Source organism: Sebastes fasciatus, chromosome 24 (assembly GCF_043250625.1).
Source record: "Sebastes fasciatus isolate fSebFas1 chromosome 24, fSebFas1.pri, whole genome shotgun sequence".
NCBI classification, from domain to species: domain Eukaryota; kingdom Metazoa; phylum Chordata; class Actinopteri; order Perciformes; family Sebastidae; genus Sebastes; species Sebastes fasciatus.
The window spans coordinates 16,001,850-16,023,702 of record NC_133818.1 but is presented as its reverse complement, the minus strand read 5'-3'; the positions used below and the strand labels follow the sequence as shown (position 1 = coordinate 16,023,702).

The 21,853-nt window shown below is 42.3% G+C and overlaps 1 protein-coding gene across 9 annotated transcripts in view; it reads left to right on the top strand.

Annotated features, from left to right (window-relative positions):
- The window catches only part of dmd (dystrophin), a 308,168-nt gene extending 286,402 nt beyond the window's left edge, over positions 1–21,766 (top strand). For 8 of the 9 annotated variants that reach the window (XM_074626943.1, XM_074626939.1, XM_074626938.1 and 5 more), the window contains 10 exons: positions 1,731–1,842; positions 3,410–3,546; positions 4,082–4,120; positions 6,449–6,514; positions 11,307–11,372; positions 12,917–13,075; positions 13,841–14,084; positions 14,670–14,784; positions 15,042–15,131; positions 18,400–21,766. In XM_074626943.1, coding sequence (XP_074483044.1) covers positions 1,731–1,842; positions 3,410–3,546; positions 4,082–4,120; positions 6,449–6,514; positions 11,307–11,372; positions 12,917–13,075; positions 13,841–14,084; positions 14,670–14,784; positions 15,042–15,131; positions 18,400–18,518 — 1,147 coding nt within the window. In that variant the 3' untranslated portion in view covers positions 18,519–21,766. The remainder of the gene's footprint in view (positions 1–1,730; positions 1,843–3,409; positions 3,547–4,081; positions 4,121–6,448; positions 6,515–11,306; positions 11,373–12,916; positions 13,076–13,840; positions 14,085–14,669; positions 14,785–15,041; positions 15,132–18,399) is intronic. The other variant, XM_074626944.1, reaches the window with a different exon arrangement.
- Positions 21,767–21,853: the final 87 nt, after the last annotated feature.

Below are 21,853 nucleotides of genomic sequence, written 5' to 3'. Positions count from 1 at the left end.
TCCCATTAAAGACGTGGAGTAGTGGTGCACTTCAGCCTCTTGTGGCCGAAATGAGTATTACAACAACAAACATTTTTTCACCTGTTCTTAGGTCATAAACACAGGAGAGAAACCCATTTAGATCCGACTTAGAAAAAATGGATCAGACCGGATTTCGAGGGCCGAAAAAACTATAATCGGGGAGGATAAAAATTAATTTTGGGACGAGAGTTGAAAGAAAAATACCTGTTACATGCTGCGTCTCTCCCCATGACAGGAGCATCTTGTCCAGCAGCTCCTCCAACTTGATGGTGCGTGTCCACAGGATCCGTCCTTTCCACGCCAACCATTCATTGTCTACGTAAACATTGCCGTGCAATGCATTCTGGTAGCGTGGCGGCGCGATTCGAGAGACCTCCTTTCTCATTTGCCTAAAGTTGAGGTCTAGTCTACTTTATGCAAATCACGCCTCTCGAAACTCCAGAGAATCTTTTAAAATAAACGTTGTCGATCCAAAATAAATACAGATTCAGCAACAGCAGCGCTTATTTCTCGCCTCAAACACATTTCGGTGAACTATTTTCGTGATATAAGAGAAGAAAGTTTCCAAACGAGCCTCCATGTTGGTTCCGGTTTGAAAGCCGGGAGCAGTAGTCCACGATGGAAAACGTTCATCCAATCAGGTGCCGAGTGTGTTGCGTCTAGTGGCAGCCCAAGCGTTTCGTCCCCTCGCGATAAAAAACGCCCCGGTGGACACGTACCATTAGGACGGGCAGCTAGCAGGGCTGGTCCTAGCTTTTTGGGGGTCCTATGCAAGATCTTGTTTTTTGACCAAATGATACTTTTTTACACACAAAACATATTTTAATTTAATTTAAATTCATTATTAACATCAAAATCAAAACAAAAATGCAAATTATAAATAAAAAGACATTAAAATTACTTTAAAAAAAAAAAGAAAGTGTTGGATAAATTATAAATTCATGAACAAAAATAAACCACTTTTTGAGTTTTGATTTATGTTAAAGGTCACTTTCAAGGATTAATAATGTACGGTCCGCATTCAGGTTGTATTTCGGGACGGTTCCGGGAGGACGGTAAAAAAAGTTAGTCGAGAGCCGTGCTCTCGGGGGTTCCGTAATTTTCTCTCATGTACAAACTAAATGTGTGTGTCAGGGTTATTATTACCAGTAAAAACAAATTAGCCTCACACATATGATCAATTAGACTGCTCTGTCACCAGAGTTGAGATCCAGCTGTGAACCTTATTTGTCTCCTTAATCTAATTGAACAGCAGCAGCAGGGCAGTAAAACAGCCCACTTGTAGATATGAATGATTGATGCTCTGATTATAGTGACAGAACCGCAGTCGTTATCTGTAACCTGGACCCTTTTTAAAATACTGGTGAAGCCCAGGAGGCATTCTGTCCAACCAGAGGTTGGGCCCCGTAAAGGGAGGTGTGTCTGCTCTATTGTTGGTGGGCCCCTTCATGACAAGAGCAGTGATAAATGTTAATGAAGACTCCCAGGGCCGGAGCATAAATATCTCATTTAGGAACTGGCCTGAAAGAATTTTAACTACTCCTACCCTGGAGAAAACAGAGCCATAAATCCCCCTCTTTTATTGATTCTCTCCCTTTCTTTTTCTCTCTTTCCTCTGCTCTCTCTTTTCTTTTTTCACTCTCCTTTTGTCTCCTTCCTTTTGCTTCCTTGACCTCCCTCCCTCCCTCGTCCTCTCTTCTCTCCACCAGATATCGGAGTCTGAAACATTTCAACTATGACATTTGCCAAAGCTGCTTCTTCTCCGGTCGCGTCGCCAAGGGACACAAGATGCAGTACCCCATGGTCGAGTACTGCACTCCGGTATGAATATATTTATACTCCTGTTCTGCAATGTGTAAATGAGACCGGTGAAGATGGGAATTTTTTAAGGTTGCCAGACTTGTCGAATCATTTATCTTCCTGAAGTGGAAACAATCTGCACGCTGAGATCCGTGCAGTCTGTCCCAAAGTTCGTCTTGCCACAGTGAATGCATCTTGAGTGGAGAGTGTGGATGCTTTTCCTACCAGTATACGTTGTATTTCAGCCCCTGCACTTTAAGCAAGCCTAAGCCTTGGGACACACCAGGAACGTCAGGAGCACGTGGCGGCTGCGTGGCGTGGTGGCTGCGTGATACACGCGTCGGGCGTTCACACTAGCTGCATTTCAGCTGCGTGTCTGCACAGTTTCTGCAGCTGCTGCTGTCAGCCCTTTCTTTCTACATAGAGTTTGCCATTTCATTTCATTATAAATATCATTTATATCTATTTTAGACAGAGAAAGGTTAAGAAATGTTTGCTTATTTGTAAATAATAGTAATAATCCACAATTAAAACTCCGTACTATATTCATTCATGGAGCTCTCCAAGTCACTGCATGTTCTACAACACTGTCCATAGAAAAAAACGCCTGAGGGCTTTAATTTTGAAATTAAAAATAAGTCTTTACTTTTTTCATCTCCGTAACATATTCTACAGATAGACATCGAAACTGTAGTAATGTTGCTGGTATGATGTTAATATACAGTCAATAGATCACCTTCACTGTCTGTGACATATTCTACAGATGTCTAGACATCGAAACTGTAGTAATGTATAGAGAAACTATAGAAAAACTATAGAAAAACAACAGGTAACGCAGCCGCCACGCGCTGCTGACGTTCCCAGTGTGTCAGCCCTGTTAGACAGTTGGATATTTATTGATGTATTTTATGTCGTAGAACAAAAAAAATCTCTTCAGCTTGTGTTAACCACAGACTTTATTTCAGGCATTTAACTAAAAATCCATTAAAAGAACTCATTGACGACAAGAAAGCGATGAGCAGATTTCCTAAAATGTCCAACTATTCCTTTAGCAATGTATCAACAAGTAATGTGTAGCGTAAAAAGGTGTTGTTAGCAACCAGCTGGTGAACATAGTGGAGCCTTTAGCAGCGAATGAGCCAGATGAGTCTGTAGAGACCAAGCTGCTGCACCAGGAAGGGAATCCAATGTTTTGGGGTCATAGATAATCTCTGACATAATACAGGAAGTCATGGAAACCCCTCTGAATCTTACAGCAGGGGCCACACAAGCAGCAGCGTAGCAGTAAAACCTGAAGTTGTGTACACATTTTTCCTACCATCTAGAGGGTTAAAGTGTGATTTCTTTTAGCACGGGCCCGGGGGCTGAAATAAAGACGCTGAGAAGTCGTAAATCTATTCCCTCTTTCTTCTAACTGTAACGACACACTCAGACCTGACAACGAGGGCATTAACTTCACTCACTTGATGTGTGAATACAGGCAAAAGGGCTTGAAATAAATTAGTGGTGTGTGTGTGTGTGTGTTTTGCCCTCCTCACTCCCATGGAGTGAACAAAGCCACCTTTGTGCCCCGTCTCTCTCTCTCCAGACTACATCAGGGGAGGATGTCAGGGACTTTGCCAAGGTGCTGAAGAACAAGTTCAGGACCAAGCGCTACTTCGCCAAACACCCACGCATGGGCTACCTGCCTGTCCAGACCATCCTGGAGGGGGACAACATGGAAACGTGAGTCACACACACACACACACACACACACACAAACACACACACACACACACAAGGACAGACAGGAAGAGAAACTAGGTTTAATTACAAACCTGAATTAGACGACACACAACGCCCACAAGTCTCAGATTGCATTGCGTTTCAACCCATGCATACACACACACAGTGACACCTGTGCACGCACACATGCATGCAAGAAATTCACATATGGTCTGTAAGGGATTAATGACTTTGAAGCTAATGTGAGAGTGTTCATGCAACAACACACACACACCCTTTATGCACTCATTAAGGTTTGATACATCCCATCACATGTTTTATTATATCTGAAATCAACAATCAATACCTTATCAATATTGTTGCTGTGTTGTTTTGTGTGTGACCACGTGCACTGTGACTCCTATTTTATCACGCTGTGCTGTTTGTGTCAATCTGGTCTCCTGCTGCCCCTCCATACTACAGCTCCCATCATGCCTTGCTGTGCTGTCGTCCTCCCACTTCCTGTGTCATCATCTCACGTTTTTTTGTCTTGCAGTCCTGTCACTCTGATCAACTTCTGGCCCGTAGACCATGCGTGAGTACCTGGCTGGCAAACACACACACACACACGCACACACACACACACACACTCTCAACCCCACCCATTTCACACTCATTTTGTAGTTGCCATGTTGTTTGTAGCTGTGTTGGGTTAACATCTCACAGTTTGTCGCTGCTGCTTGACCCCACATCCCCCTGCAGACCTGGGATTCAGGATGAGTCACTCTTCTTTAAATGAGAAAATTCTGACTTGATGTCTGTTCTTCCGTCCGTCCATCCTTTCGTCCGTTCGCGTGTCACACTTTCGTTTCCGGAGTAGAACTCGAAAAAGATTTAACTTAGGAACTTCAAATTTGGTATCCCTGTTGTTCCACTGATAGATACCACCTGTTACTTTCAGAAAGACACTTTGACATAATGCCCATTAGCAAATCACCCAGTATCAGCTCTGATCACGTGGTACTGTGTGTCATTATCGTAGCAGTTAATTTGGGAAATCAAGCAGTAGTTTATGTAAAGAAAAGAATGGCATTTAATGACATTGACTTTTTGGAATTTGATTCATTTCGGTTAGAGAACGATTATCTTCCGTCAGTTTATCACCCGGTTGGATACAGAAAGTTTTGTTGTCGGTGCAGGAAGTGAAAACAGGATTTACATTATTTCCATAAACAAGTCTTTGAATTAGTTTCTTATGCTGCCGCTGTTTCCCACCGCTGCTGCTGCTGCTTGTTAAATGATAAATTACCATGCAGCTGCCAGTGTTGGAGACTTATCTCGATTTGACCGGATTTAATTATCCTGCTCTGGTCTCTTTTTAAAGAAATAAAATGTATGCATCATTTTGGACCCGTGAAGACTTCGACACTAATTAGGACCCTATGATTTCATCGGTGAGGACAACACGGACGGAATCGCGGAAATGTGATGATGAAAATGGAACCGGCAGTAAAATAGCGCGGACTTTGCCAAAATGTGGATGCAATTCATGACCGTCGGGGGGGGTTACAGCTGCCGCTCACACACACACACACACACACACACACACACACACACACACAGTTATGCACACATTCATGTCGAAGATTATTAGAATTAGATTATTTTCCTCTCGCCAAGTTTTTGGAGCTTCTAGACAAAAAAGCCCCAGATCAGAGGCAAATTGGCGTCGGTTCAGCTCGCTGCTTAGAGATGTGAAGCCGAGAGGCTCGCCGATGCATCAAGTAGCAGGTAAATGTCTGACCTGTCGGGGAGCTACAGCCAATGAGAGGGCAAGACACGGGTTGAGGTGAGACCTGGTGGAGGGGTCACCTGTTAGTCATCCAAAAAGCTGAGGAATTTGACACCAACAGCTAAATTCAGACAATTTATTTTGCAAATTCCTTGATACTCATTACATTTTGAATATTTTCCTATGAGTTGTTGAAATTGGATTAATCCATCACATGATTAGACACTTTAACTGATGAAAAAATTTGGAAAAATTCAAATGGAAAACACAGAAAAGAACCTTAACCCTAAACGGAATCTGTAAACTAAAACAGATTTCATAGGGCCCTAACTAAGCATGAACTAAAACACAGGTGTCACATTATCGACGTGTCTGTGAGAAGTCTTATCTGCCGGTGAAACAGGAGTGGCAAGCTGTTTGCAAGTCAGCGGCGACACATCACCCTCGGCAGTATACGTCACTTAGCGTCTGTATCTGGGAAGTCGTGTCTGCAAGTGGAACGTGAGTGATATCAGGCTTATAAGTGCCATAAGCCTGTGAAACGGTAGCGGCATACCAATAACCACCGGTGGCGAGTAATCTCCGAATCGAGCATTAGAATCATAATAAAGAAGATGTACTAGAAGTGCTATATGTTTTTTGGATTATCCCGATCCTTAGTCATTCATTTGTAACTCGTCTGTTTGGCTCTTAACAGATAAAACTTCCAAAGCGTCAAGGTGCCCTTGTAAAAGGGACGTTTCCAGGATCTTAAAGAGTCAAACTCTTAATTTCTCAAGGACTAAAACACTGCAGGAAGAGTTGTTAGGCTCCTCAGAGACTCGCAGTTAATGATGTCAAAATACTGATCTTTCCCTCGGCAGACGAGGTGCGAGATCTCAGATCCGACGCTTTTGAAGCGAAGGTAAATGTATTCCGAGCCGGGGAGTGGAGAGGATACAAGCGGGGGAGCTTATTTACAGAGCATTTCACACCGCCGCCGCCACACATCTGTGCCTCATACTGTCACTCCCCTCACAGCTCTCCTGTGGATTCATGCGGCTTGTGCACGTGTGCGTCGGCATTAATGAATCCCTCCTGGTTGGATTCATGAATCTCTTTTTTCTCTCCCTCTCTCTGTCTCTGTCGCAGGCCTGGATCGTCCCCTCAGCTCTCACATGATGACACGCACACTCGGATCGAGCACTACGCCAACCGGTAACACACTATCTGCATTCAGCAGCAGCTCCTCGCAGCGTAGACTCACGGCGTTGCGAACAGTATAACCTTCTCCCCGTGCTCCACTTTTGCATTCCCCGCCCGCTATCCTCGGCCTCTACGAGCGCCGCAGATAATGGCTCCTCCAGAGAGCTCTACCTCGACACCAGAAACCTTTTGATTGATGCGATTTGGAATAATGAATTTGGAGAAAACAGTAAAAGCGCGGCACACTTCCTGCATTGGGATGTCTGTCTTTCGTTAACTCACAGGGGGGATCGGTCGCCCTAATTCCTCGCTGAAGCAGTTCTGGGGGAACTTTCGGTCAACATTCTCATGTTCATTCCACTTAATAGATCTAAAAGCTGATCATTAAAGAGCTTTATGGTGTATTAAAGCTGTGAGTCACACCTTGGAGGTGTTTTTCACCTCAGAACAAGTCCGATTATTCTCATCTAGCGAAAGCTTCCCCGCCCACTCAGGCATGACTTAACGCAATTGTTCGCAACCCAGTGAGTCTATTGTAGTCATTTAGTCTGAGTAATCTTATTAAATGCTAACACTTGACGATGTGGAACTACCTTTCAGGCATGTGTCATATACAGTCAGCCCAAAGATGATCATGTGGATTTAATACAGAGGGACAATTTGTGTTTTATATCTTCCGTTGAATGATGAGTTAAAGGTACAGGAAACTTAAAGGGAGAGTTCAGGTGTTTTTGAAGTGTGGTTGTATGAGGTACTTATCCATAGTAGGTGTATTATTAACAATAGATCGAAAAACAGACAGGAGCCAATACCCGATCCCGAATTTTGGGCAGTATCGGACGCATTTCCCTCCCTTCATGAAGGTTCTAATGTTCACTATTTACTTAATGAGGGAAGATACAGAAACACCTGCAGCCTCCAAAGTGACGATAGAGTTGAATCAGCAGCTCTCTGAATGATTTAATGACGCCCAGGTGACAAAGAGCGTTCCCTGTTTGGCAAAACCGTTTAAAAAAAGCCAGCGTCTGAACCGGGAAATAAAGGTATAGAAAAAGATGATGTAATGTAATTAAAGGACCAACATGGGAGCAATTAACAGCAACTGATGAGATTTCTAAGAGCTGATGGCAAGACGACATCAGTGATGCATGTTTAGTCACAAGTTTCCGGTACCTTTAACAGCTAAAACATTTCAAATCAAGGTTCCAGATATTTTATATGGCTGTATATGTCAGTGCTTTGAAAGTAGCTTATGCACGATTGTTGATTTTTGGTTTTTTTTAGATGGAGAATGGGATACCTTGACAACTATGTCTTTTTATCGCCAGGCATTCGCCATTTTTTGTAAAAGTCTCTATATTTCCTTAAAGGGATAGTTCAGATGTTTTGAAGTGTATGAGGTACTTATATAGTCAGTGTGTTACCTTCAGTAGATGACGGTCGGCACGCCTCCAGTGTGGAGAAACAGACAGGAGTTATAGTACGGGAGCAAAGCAACGTACTGCTGTGGATGGGGGCAGCAGCAAAACGTATATTAGCCACTTTAAAAAAATCAATATCTGTTGAAGTGTACGCTATATTTAGAATATTTTCACCGCTTTACCTCGCTGTGAGACTGAAGCCGTTATCTATGCTCTCTTCAAAGCCACCAGACCTCAACTGACAAAAGCAGTCATTTTACCTCGCAGAACACGGGAGTTGCCAATCTACTGCTGCCTTGATCGGTTAGTTTGTTTGTTAGGACCAAATGAAATCCGTTAGAATCCGTTTTGAAAGTGTCTAATCATGTGGTGGATGAATAAAATTACAAAAGTTTCATAAGAAAATATTCAAAATTGAATGAATTTCATGTAGCACAACATTGCACAATTTTTTTAATCAATGAAAGGGCTTCAGTACAGCTATAAAAAAAATGTTTTGTAACATAAAGCGTCTAAATTTAGCTGTTAGTATTCCAAAAAAATTCAGGAATTTGAAACTAACAGGTGACCCCTCCACCAGGTCTCCCCTCGACCCGTGTCTTGCGTTCTCATTGGCTGTAGCTCCCTTGACAGGTCACACATTCAGTCTGCTAGGTGATGCATCGGCGAGCCTCTCGGCTTCACGTCTTTAAGCAGCGAGAACCGAGCCAACGCCAAGTTGCGACTGATCTCGGGGCTTTTGTCAGGAAGCTCCAAAAACTGTTGGCGAGTGGTAAGTCGAGAGATTTATATAGAGCAGGTCTAGACTGTACTCTATAGTTTAGAGATCCCCCATGAGCATCGCATTGTTATGCGCTTTGGCGAGGAAGAACTCCCCGTTTAGCAGGTAGAAACCTAGAGCAGAACCGTGATTCCACGATTCTGTCCGTGTTTTCTGCAAAATCATAGGACCCCAGTTTGTGTTATTTTGTGACTTAGATGACTCCGAACTAACCCTTTTAAAAAGCCGAAGTCACACAATAACACAAACAAACTAACTGATCGAGGCGCCGGTAGACCAGCGACTCCTGTGTTCTGCGAGGTAAAAATGACTGTTTTTGTCAATGGAGTCTGGTGGCTTTCGAAGAGAGCATAGATAACGGCTTCAGTTCTCTGTTGGAAAGGGCTGTCTGACGGCGAGGTAAAGCATTGATGACTGATTTGTGTTCCTGTCTGTTTCTCCAAACTCCACGGTAATACACGGACTATGGAGAAGTACCTCATACAACCCCACTTCAAAAAAATCCAAATGATCCCTTTAAACGTATCGTAACTGCAAAGGGGTTTTCACACGGAAGAAAAAGAGAACTTACATTCTAACTTTGAAATGCTGAATGTGCTACAACGATTCCTAATGATGACAAATAGTATGAGGCTGAAAACAAATGTCAAGATATCCCTTTGCACACAGTAGAAAGTGTTCACATGACAAAGTGATGCATTGACTTTTTGGTGAATAAGCAGTGAGAGTCCAGCATATGCATAATGCATCTGAGATGTTGCTCGTGCCATCCGGTGCGCCAGCATGTGCGCTCGAAAACCCCCTCCTCGATACTGGACTCAGAGGAGAGAAAAGCCATCAGTATTGTTGCGGTGCCACGCTGACTCAATCAGAGCTTATTCACCAAAATATTTCCGTGTTCCCGCAGTTTGCAGTGATCCTAACCGCTCCCAGAAAACCCACCGCTGAGGGACAAGAAGCAGTCAAATCAATCAATCTATGAGTCAATCAAGCGGTCGATCGATCGGTCGTTGAAACAGTCAGTCGGGCGCCGTTGGCGTTCCTCAGTGTGAGGTCTGAGCCACAGGCCGAGTGCTTGATCCCTGCCGCAGTGTGTTTGACACCACTCACTGTTGCCTCAGGCTAACACACACACATATATAAATACACACCAGCACATGCTGACGGACGCACATGCTGAGTCACACTCCCCAGCTCTGTCGCGTCCAGATCTGGCGGATTCCAGATACCATCCAGCAGATTAAAGGAAGGTGGTAGGGGCGAAGAAGTAACATAATTAAGCCTCGAGTGAGCCGATGGCCCCCAAACCACGAGGTTATCTCTTGTTTCTGTAGCGCGCAGCAGCTTATGAGTACAAATACACCGGCCTGGGCAGATGCCAGTCTGTCACAATCCATCTGCTTCAAACTGCTCACTTGCCAAGCACCAAGCTTCTTTTTTTTTTGAGCGCTGATAAAGCCCCAAAAATCTCTTTTACTTTTCGGGCACACACACCACCAGGAAAAAGTGATCTAGCGGAGATAGCGGCGGAGCAATTTAAATCTTTGGCTCTTCGCTCACAGCTATTTTATCATGATAGAGCTGTTGGAGGAGCGCAGCCGGGAGGGTTGTTTACAAGTCTTAATGGCCAGACTCTGGTTTCTGAAAAAAGATAATACCACTTCCTTTAATGGATCGGTTCAACAACATTACGAAAGGCATATTTTTATCACTTTTTTTTTTTTTCTAGTGGTATGTAGCCGTGCGTATAGTTGTTTATATCCCCTGCCTCCACCTCAATAAAACGGAGATGAATGGTTGTTGCTCAAAACATAAGAAAAAGGATCTTACTGTGAACAACTTTAATGAGATCTACTTCAAAATAAGGGTTTTCCTGAAGGGCTGAGGTTCTACTCAGAACCCTTTTTTGAAGAAAGGGTTTCTTCGTAAGACTAAGGGTTCCATTAAGAACCCTTTTCATCCAGAGGACCTTTTTTGGAAGAAAGAGTTCTTCAAGGATTGTTGAAAGCACGGGTGGTAAAACATCCTCAGGAACTGTGACCCTCTAACAGCCTCATGAGGAACCCTGGGTGGGTTCTAGATGAAACCTTTGGAGTATAAAGGGTTCTCAGTAGAACTAGAGACCTCTGCGGATAATCCGGCTCCCGTTAAAAACCTCCTGAACGTCAGGATCTTAAGTTATCGGGGAGAAAAAAGCTGAGCAGACGTCGGCTCTGCTCACAGCCCCTCCGGAAAGTCCTTTGTCTGGCGAAACATTGTCAGAGAAAGTCAAACTGCTTTATTCCGTATAGAGACCTCTGTTGCCTCCTGAACGATAAACACTGAAGGAACCCTAACCGGCCAAAGCTGACCGCAATGGTGGTGAAGACAACAATTCCCATGATCCCACGCTACTTCATGCCATCCGTCTTTTCTTATTGTTTTGATCGAGAGACCCCCCTAGTGGCACAAAACCACACATTGCAGTTGAATGTTTTCCATCTGCACAAAACACAATCCTCTCAGTAAAAATATCTGCCTTCTGTTTTTGAGGTGGATTTTCCCTCTACACTCTGCTACTTGCTGCGACTGACTGACTGCTCTGTTTCTTCCCCCTCCGCAGGTTAGCGGAAATGGAGAATCGTAATGGCTCTTATCTGAATGACAGTATCTCACCCAATGAGAGCATGTGAGAACCGCTTTTTGTTTGCTGGCTTTTGTTTTTTCGCTCGACCTTCCTCACTCACTCACTGATTGGCTCGCCGCTGTGTGAACCGGCTCCGTCTTCTTTGTTTCCATTGGCTGGTTGTGAAACAAACCATAACATGAGGTTATATTGAGCACATGTTAACGTAATCACGTAACGTAACGTATTTGTGTATACATATATATGTGTATATATATATATATATATATATATATATATATATATATATATGTGTATATATATATATATATATATATATGTGTATGTATATATATATATATATATATATATATATATTTATATATATATATATATATATATATATATATATATTTATATATATGTGTATATATATATATATATATATATATATATATTTATATATATGTGTATATATATATATATATATATTTATATATATGTGTATATATATATATATATATATATATTTATATATATGTCAGTTACTATGTTAACATGTGCTCAATGTAACCTCATGTTATTGTTTTATTTGTGTTTGCATCATCATATCCCATACAAGTATCTATATACATCTCATATATAGTATTCATATTGTCCTCAGTGATAATATTTCCTCTGGGTAGTTATAATAGAGATATATGCAGCTTATAAACAGAAAGTATTAGTGTTTATATAAACATGTGCCATATTCATGTAAGCATATTATGTTCGCAGTCTGTTTAAACTCATCACTATGACGACGCATTTGCTTTCTCCGATTCCCCTTTTTTCAAAAATGTTTGTATTTACAAAGAAATGTGAAGTTTTGTACGGTACAGAGAGAGGAACAGAAAATGCGTATTTATTAGAGCTAGTCAAAATCTAAATCATCCAAATCACAATGAATGTCTTGGCTTTAAAGGTCCGGTTACACCAGAAAACGGCGCAACAAGTTCACCCGGTTATTCAAAAGACATGTTTGAGATATCAGCAGTATTGTTCTCAGACAAGAGGTTGAATAAAAGCAGATGAAGCAACATGCTTAGAAGTCAAGACTGCTCGCCGGTCAAAGTTCTCTTCGCTTCAGGGACAATCAAGTGCAATAAACACACAGCAAACACACTCTTTAAAACCAGACCTAAGAGAGCAACACACTCCTCCGTCATAGTTTCAAGTCACCTTAAAGGGGATTTGTTGTTTTTCATCCAGTACATATCTTGCAGCTCCGTTAGTATTCACAATGGAAGATTGGCTGAGCTGAAAGCAGAGCGGTGAGAACACAGCAGCATTACATGGCCTAATTAAAATCCTTCCAAACACCGCAGGCCGCGCACGTGATCTTTAAGAGGTGGCAGAGCGCGGTCGATCGAATCGCTCCGAATACCCAGCGCCGCAAAAACGAGTTCAGGACAAAATGTAGACGACAGCTCTGGCCCTCTCTCTGTCCACTGCTGTGTTTTAGATTCTTCTTCTGTGGTGCACTCTTGTTCCGCTTCTCTTTGCTGATTGTTTTTCTCCGTTTTCCTGTGTGTGTGTGCATGTTTGCTGTGTGTGTGTGTTTGCAGTGATGACGAGCACATGTTGATCCAGCACTACTGCCAGTCTCTGAACCAAGGCTCTCCTCTCAGCCAGCCCCGCAGCCCAGCCCAGATCCTCATCTCCATGGAGACGGAGGAGAAGGGAGAGCTGGAGAGGGTCCTCAACGACCTGGAGCAGGAGAACAGGTCAGTGAACGCACCACCCATCTCTCTGGGATTATCCTCTCTTGGCTGCATCTGGACTCTAACTTCCCCGCGGGGGGATCAGTAGAAGTTTATCTTCACCTTAAAAGCAGCAGTAGGTGAGGTTGGAGCAAATATGATGAAGTTATTTTTATAAAACGGTCACTATAGTCTGACAGTGGTGCATGAGCCAGGTAATCTGGGGAAAAAAATCACGTGCCTCCGTGTCCTCCGGTGTCCAATCAGGACTGCTAACAGTATACTATGATGATTAGTATGTAGTTTATACTGAATAGAATTAGAAACCTTGATACATATTACACATTGTGAGTTTTTTTACTCAATAAACCAACAAAAAATTGTCCGACAATAACCTCAAAACACATCATCTATATCCATGATAAATAGAAAAGATCTCCTGAGAAGGGCAGCCAAGCACCAGTGTCCTCGTCTCTACCTCCGATTTAATCAGTCCTAGAATACAAATGTCCTAAAACAGTGCCCAATAAAGACTGAACATTTGACTCTCAGCCCTCCCTTTGTTCATTCCAATTCCAACAGAACTAGAGGAAACGAACGGGGGATAACTGTGTCTACTGTTTTATATATAAATCCGGCACTGTGTCGCTGCAGTGACCCAGCTTCCCCTTCATAATCAATAAAACAAAAGTTCACCTTCTCTCCTAAGCAGTGGGCGTTTGATATTTTTCACATTTCTATCCGAGTTAGCAGCGTATTTATTAATCCCTCCGCTGCCCCTCGCTGCAGGAAGCTGCAGTCGGAGTACGACCGTCTGAAGAAGGCCCACGACAGGAAGGGCCTGTCCCCGCTGCCGTCGCCCCCGGAGATGCTCCCGGTGTCGCCGCAGAGCGCGCGCGACGCCGAGCTCATCGCCGAGGCCAAACTGCTGCGGCAGCACAAAGGCCGTCTGGAGGCCCGTATGCAGATACTGGAGGACCACAACAAACAGCTGGAGTCCCAACTGCACAGGCTGAGACAGCTGCTGGAGCAGGTACTCATTCACTCACTATGGCAGCCTCTTACATAGCCTTTACATATCTGACAAATATCTCTATATATATAAGGGATAATGTACAGCTAGCTGGTCAAATCGGCACAAGTTGGCGACAGATCCTCTCAGATATGAGCACAGAGAGGACCGAGATAAAAGCAAATCCTGTGAGTGTAAGTGAGTTTAGTAACACTGAGCTAAGCTGCTTCAGATCCCTCACCACACTCTGTACACAATTACGACCAAACTGCCTCTGCCTACTCAACATCTGCTGTGAAACATGCCCTTGAGCAAGGCAGTTAACCCTCACATGCCGCCGCTGCAGCAGCGGAGGACCCCGCTGGTGTCCCCGGATTAATAAAAGAGAGCCTCGGAGTCGATGTGAAGTTCCCACCAGCGAGCTCCGAGCTCAGACTGAAGCAGCTTCCTCCGCACTGTCTGACTGCCAGTAACAGCTGACACGGAGGATCAGGCCAACTCCTCGGTCCCACACACACACTTCACTTCCCTTTTGACTCCTCTAATTAAGCTGTGCAGCGTGACTGCCAATTTACTGTGTATCCAATGTGTGTGTGTGTGTGTCAGACGGATTCCAAGGTGAACGGCACAGCACTGTCCTCTCCCTCCACCTCCTCCCAGCGCTCCGACTCCTCCCTCCCTCTGCTCCGCGTGGCAGCCAGCCAGACTACTGACACAATGGGTAAGAACACACTCTCACACACACACACACACACACACACACACACACACGTATATCCTTTAATTTGCATCCTTCCTTTTTAAAAGCACAGAGGATATAAATAGAGATGTGTGATCTCACAGCTTGTAGAGACCATGCTGTTGGACGTTGTTCTACATCGGACTACAGTGCATTGTTTAAACATGTGTGTGTGTGTGTGTGTGTGTGACTGGGCGTTATTATTAAAATGGAAAATCTTCCAAATCTTTTTGTTTCAGGTGATGACGAGCTGTCCAGCCCTTCCCAAGATGCATCTGGGCTGGAGGAAGTGATGGAACAGCTCAATAATTCTTTTCCTCATAGCCAGGGTACGCAACACCGACACTAACATGTCATTTTCCGAGATAAAACTCACAAATTTACGGGGAAAAAATGGAATATTCCACATCGCTTCAACTTGCAAGGTTAAATCAACTACACACCGCAGACACCACCGTTAAATACAGCGGTAACGATGTCCCAATTCAATACTATCACGATACTTGAGTGCCGATTCGATATGTATTGTGATTTTTAAGTAATGCGATTTCGATGTTACAATTTATTGCGATTTTTGTTAACTTTTTTAACACTAGACCATGGGGGAAAAGTTAAATCATACACTTCTAGGGTCTTTTAATTTGCAAAATATCTAAATAAATACACTAAAAATGTTTGATTTTCATGTCCTGATGTCAAATACACCAGTCATTGTCAGAAATTATTTATTACAGTTTTTTCAGCAACCCAAAAATCAAAGAATAAAGACATTTCCCTCACAAATTAGTGGTATTTTCTTTTTAATTTATAAGGGACATGTCATGTTTTATACTTCTGGTGAATATAATCCAATCAATCTAATGTCCATAGATGTATTTTGTATATACAGTTCCCTTTGTTAACGCCTTATTTTGAAAACCGGACGTAGTCCCACGTGTCTACTTCCTCTAACTTCTCCAAGGTGGTCTCTAGCTCTCCCGTCAGCTCCGTTCTCTTTATCCATCCATGGTCTACTGCTTTTCCTGTCAATGTGTGAAACCCAAAGTGTTTCCATCCGTCACTGGATGTGTAGTGTTTACCACGCTGGATTTAACATGTGAGGGTGCAGGTCGTATCCACGCGGACCCGCCGCCGTTTTTTTATTTCTCGTTTTGGTTGACGGATACGGAACGGATATGACGTCACGTTACTCAGACTACAACAATAAAAGCGGCAACTTCCTTCTACCTCCACATAGACTGAAATGAAGCAAATATATAAAATCTGGCATTAAGTAAAGCGTTACTTGCCCTTCACCTACCTTCCTTTCTCTCTATTACCAACACAAAGCTGATTGTTTTTTCCTCTTCCTTCCTTTCCTTTCTTCCTCTTCCTCTTTTTCTCCATGAGCCAGGAGGGAGAAGGGGACACCCATGACAGGTCAGTGGCTCAACTCTCTCTCTCTGTCCCCACCTTTTCACCTCATGTCCCCCACCTCTTCGGAGCATTCCCACTTCTTTCAAGTACCATGATTGTACCACTTTTGGCCCCCATGGTCATGAGTGATATTTAATAATTGGCTTAATGATTTTTTGCTGTTATAGCAGGTAAAACTGTGCACAAAAAGAGTAAAAACCATCATGGTACGGTGATGCTGTGGGGAAAAAAAACAAATATCTGTCCTCCCTCCCTTTCCCTGTCTTTAATTTCCTTTCCCTTTTCTGTCCTCTTGTGATACTGCCGCTCTGTTCTGCACTGCAGGAAGTAGTGATGTGTGTGTACGTAGAACGTCTCTGTGTGTTTGTAGATTTTGGGATGAGCTGAATCACAATCCCAGTAGGATTGAACCACAATTTAATGTGATAGATTCCAATGTATAGATCATTAATGTTAGACACTAATGGTGTATTTGTTCCTGCAAACTTCCAGTGTCGTCTGAGTTGATCAGTGCTGTTTGTTGCATGTTTCTTTGTGCTCTAATTTGGCCCACTAGGGGTGCCATTGTAGCCTCATAACCACACTTTTCACTCCATTGATTTTCTTCATTTGCTTAAAAAAAATGGGAGATGTGGGGCGGCGATTCATAGATCTGGAACCAAGCTGGTCCCATTGTGCATTTGAAGCAAAAAACCCTGCAAGAGGGAGTTTGCTTGACATTTTATGATCCAAATAGCATCACGGGGTTCTTATTCCAAGGCTGCAGGCACAAATCATTGCTGATTCCTTGGACACACTAAAAAAAGGAACCTTATGACAATCTGAATTTTACAGATGAAATGGGATGGTAGATGCAGGTGGTTGGACTTCTTTATATGCTGTGATATATGAAGCAAAGCCTGCAAGCTAGTTCAGGTAATTATCTCATCAACATATCCAACACACCCTTTATATTATGGTGGTGTACTTAAACCATCAGTGCTCTGCTCACTCCATTGCCGCGTACCTGCTGCATGGAGTGGATTATTATGTAAATATAGAATATGTACGGGGATGATATTTGGCATGGAGTGAACAAAAACCAAAGATGTATACTCATTCTTATCAACACACAAAAGATAGTAAAGTAACGCTAATGCTCCTGGATAATGTTATGTTCGCATACCGTTTACTAAATGTCAAGAGTGCCAACACTTTGGTTTATGACCAAACACCTGCAGAACTAATGACATTCCCATCAGCCTCAGCTGTACTTTGTGTTTTGTGCTAATTAGCAAATGTTAGCATGCTAACACGCTGTACGGAAGCCCTGAGAGGCGAGCGAGAGAGAATTCTGCGCTGTGTCCGAAATGATCCACTCGTTCACTAATCCCCACTCACTATCTATGCAGATGACTATATAGTGAGCTCATCGGTTACTCTGGTCATCTTCTCGGCACCGTTAATTACATCAGTGGTGTCGTTCAATCAAAACGCCTGCTAGACCATCCATGATAAATACCGACATGTATTTTTGTTTGTGATAAATACATATGTACGGTATTTTGTAGGGCTGTCAGTGTTTGAAGTGTGAATGCAATAGCTAGAAGTAAAAAGCTAACGTTAGGCTATAAACTAACTACACCACGGTTGCATGAGCGCGAGTATAAACACAACAAGGCTGTAAAGGCGGACGAGACGGCGTGATGGCGTTTAGTCTCATTTAGCCACTTTTAAAACACATAAAAGCTTAAAAACTCACACAAGTGGGGTATTTATTGGTGTATTTAATGTCGTAGAACAAGACGTTAAAATCTCTACAGCTTGTGTTAACCACAGACCTTATTTCAGGCATCTAAACTAAAAACTCATTCAAAGAGCCCGTTGACTTTGAGACAGGGGAACCAGAAGTGCTAAAATGCTAACTCATCTCCCGGTTTTAGGAATCATTCCCGTAGCACTCTATATGGGGTATAATAATTATCTAAACAAATGAGAAAAAAACATTTAGATCACACTTAGAATTTTTTTTTTTTTCTCACTGGCCTCTCAGGGCTTCCGTAGGATTGTCATTGCTTCACAGAGAGAGCTGCTAGCAGGGCTGTAGATGTCTTGTTATGTATTTAGCACAGATTAACCTTTCAATCTATCCCTGTTAGTGTGTTTTGTCTAAGCGTCTCCTTCCTCTCGCTCTCTCTCCAGGTCCCAGTATTGGCAGTTTGTTCCACATGGCCGACGATCTGGGCCGCGCCATGGAGTCACTAGTCAGCGTGATGACAGACGAGCAGAGCGCCGGACAGCACGAGGCCCTGCCCTTCTGATCCCCGACCTCCCTCTTCCTCTCCTCTTCCTCTCTTCTCCTCCCTACCTATCGCATGCTTTTCTAGTCAAAACAACTGGATTGGAAACACAGTTTACAAAGAGAATATATAACGTCTATTTTTGTGAAGGATTGCGGTTCCAGCGACGACGCGTACAAAAACAAAAGAAAAAACATTATACCTTGTAGATTTCAGTAGTTTCTTAAAACGTCCTGAAGTTGTTTTATTATTAACAGAGGCTGGTTTTTAAACTTCTATGCAATTGTATAAAACAAGAGTAGGGTGGTTGGGGGCGGGGCAAAGAGAGCTGAGATACAAATAAGTGTGTTCAGTGTGGTCGAATATTTGCCATCTCTTTGTAATCGGGGAAACAGCTAAAGCATTTCAGACATTTGTATCAAAAAAAAAAAAAGAATGATTGTAATCATAAGGGTGCTTTCTAAGAGGAACATGTCTTTCTATAACAGCGTACACTACTGTCAAGGTAATGCAGGCATCCTGGATCTTTACAGTGCGTTGTCTGTGAGACTGTGTGTGTGAGTTTGTGTGTGCGTGTTTGTGTGGTGGTGCCTAATTTCCACATAACATTACAGCTTTTTTTGGGGGGGGGTTTTGGATGACAAAACCTCGTTATATTTGAATTATTCATTCATTTATCCGTCCATCTATCCATCCATCAATCTGTTCATCTTCCCTAGGATTAACATCGCTATGGCAACAGTTTTTATCCCAGTGTTTGTACTGTGTGCATAAACAGACGCTGTGATAGGTCCGATGCAGAACGAAGACAAGTCAACAAGGTCACTTCAGACCTAAAGCACATAACGGGAAATAATTAAACATCGTTCAGATTCCATTTCCCAATAATCAAACTACATAGTTAGTGGAATTGAAAAGAAGTAGTAGGGAAAAAAAACCTTCTTGGTGTTTCTTTTCTTTTTTTTTAGCACCAGAAGGCCCAGAGGAGCTATCCTGTCATCCCTATTGATTAAAATATCAATTTTATTAACAATTTGTATTTATATACTATGTTGATATATATTTAGGGCTGTCAATCGATTCAAATATTTAATCGCACATTTTTTTATCTGTTCAAAATGTTCCTTAAAGGGAGATTTGTCAAGTATTTAATACTCTTATCAACATGGGTGTGGTAAAAATATGCTGCTTTATGTATATATTTATTATTGTAAATCAATTAACAACACAAAACAATGACAGATATCGTCCAGAAACCCTCACAGGTACTGCATTTAGCATAAAACAATATGCTCCAATCATAACATGGCAAACTGCAGCCCAACAGCTGTCAGTGTGTCAGTGTGCTGACTTGACTATGACTTGCCCCAAACTGCATGTGATTATCATAAAGTGGGCATGTCTGTGAAGGGGAGACTCGTGGGTACCCATAGAACCCATTTACATTCACACATCTGGAGGTCAGAGGTCAAGGTCCTTTGAAAATGGCCATGATGGTTTTTCCTCGCCATAATTGAACGTACATTTGGAGCGTTATTTAACCTCCTTCTCTTCTCTTCTTTGGTACCGATGGATTCATCAGGTTTTCTAGTTACATATGATACCAGTATCTTCACTCTAGCTTTAAAACTGAGCCCACTACAACATAAAAATTGCAAGTAATGTGTTAAAGAAATTAGTGGCGTTAAAAGGAATTTGCGATAATTGACAGCCCTAAAATACATTTACATAAAGCAGCATATTTGCCCACTCCCATGTTGATAAAAGTATTAAATACTTGACAAATCTCTCTTCAAGGTACATTTTGAACAGATAAAAAAAATGTGTGATTAATGTGCGATTAATCCTGATTAAATATTTGAATCGATTGACAGCCCTATGAATAACATGTCATGACTGTAGGTTGTCAGAAACATCTGCATCTCTTGTGTGTCATGTTTAGGAGTTACTTTGAGAGCAATGACTCGCCCTCAGCTCTGGGTGTAATAGAGGAAAGCTCTGACGCGACACCCCAGGCTGGTCAGCGATGACTTCATCAACATGGCAGCTGAGCTCTATATCGCCAACCATCAGTACAACAAGGCCCTGCAGGTAGACCTGAGGTTTTCTAGTTACATAAGATACCAGTATCTTCACTCTAGCTCTAAAACTGAACCCACTACAACCTAAAAATTGCAATTTGCGTTAAAGAAATTAGTGGCGTTAAAACGAATTTGCATTAATGCGTTATTATCGCGTTAACTTTGACAGCCCTAATATATATATTTACATAGTAGTATGTACATTATCTTTCAATATCCAACACTGACAGGCATTTATCGTCCGTTCTGCATCGGGCCTCGACACACTCCTTCAGAAAGACGTCCTGATTATTGCACTGGTACATCTCAAAGTAAAGATTTTTATTTAAAAAAATGTTATTACTAAGATGAAGTGTCTTTTTTAGGGCCTGTTGAGCACACACGGTACACCATGTATTGGTTTCTAAGTTGACAGATTGTCCCTGTCAGAAGTACTGTAAGAGAAGAATGTGATTTTGAATTGAATCGGAGCACTACAGTGTTACAAGGCTGCTAGTTGAGATTATTTTTGGAGGACTATTTTAGGAAAAGCCCGGTAACGTTAAGCTCTACCTCGTCTGAAATGTCAAAGTCCGGTTCGGAGGGCCATTTCTCTACTGTACTCAACCCCGCGCTCCTCTCAGATTGTTGGTTATTAATTGATTATTGCACGGAGCCTCGATTCTGAATGTCCGGATGCATTTCTCATCAGAGATTATAAAAAACGTTAATTTTTACACACATTAAAATGAATCCGTGTGCACTACTGTCGTACCTGGGACATACTAGATATCTGTTTTCTGTGTGGAGGATTGCATTTATTCTAGCAGTGTCTATTTTTCTTTTTGTGCCGTGTGAGGTGTTCCAATATTAGCATGTGTGACTAAATAAAACTCCATCCTTATTTAATGTATAACCACTCAGAGAAGTCCGCGGTGAGCGTCGCGGTGTCATACACTCGTTTTGTTTTTTGGCATCATATTCCTGCAGCGTGATCCAAGAGGTTTTTTTTTGTTGTTGTTTTGATCCAGACACTGAATTTCTTTTTTTGTTTTTTTCATTTCTAATGTTTCATTCTCACATCATTTTTTTTCAAAATAACGCGTCAATACTTCACAACATATCAGATTCCACCAAATATATGCCTTACTACTGTATTATAAAATGCTTTACTGTATATCAATAAAGCACGCAGTTATGTTGATTTGACTTCGCCTGTTTGATCTGCTGTTTTTATTTAACAGGATTAGAATTAAAGAAGAAGAATAATGCAATAAATGCACACAAAAAAACATT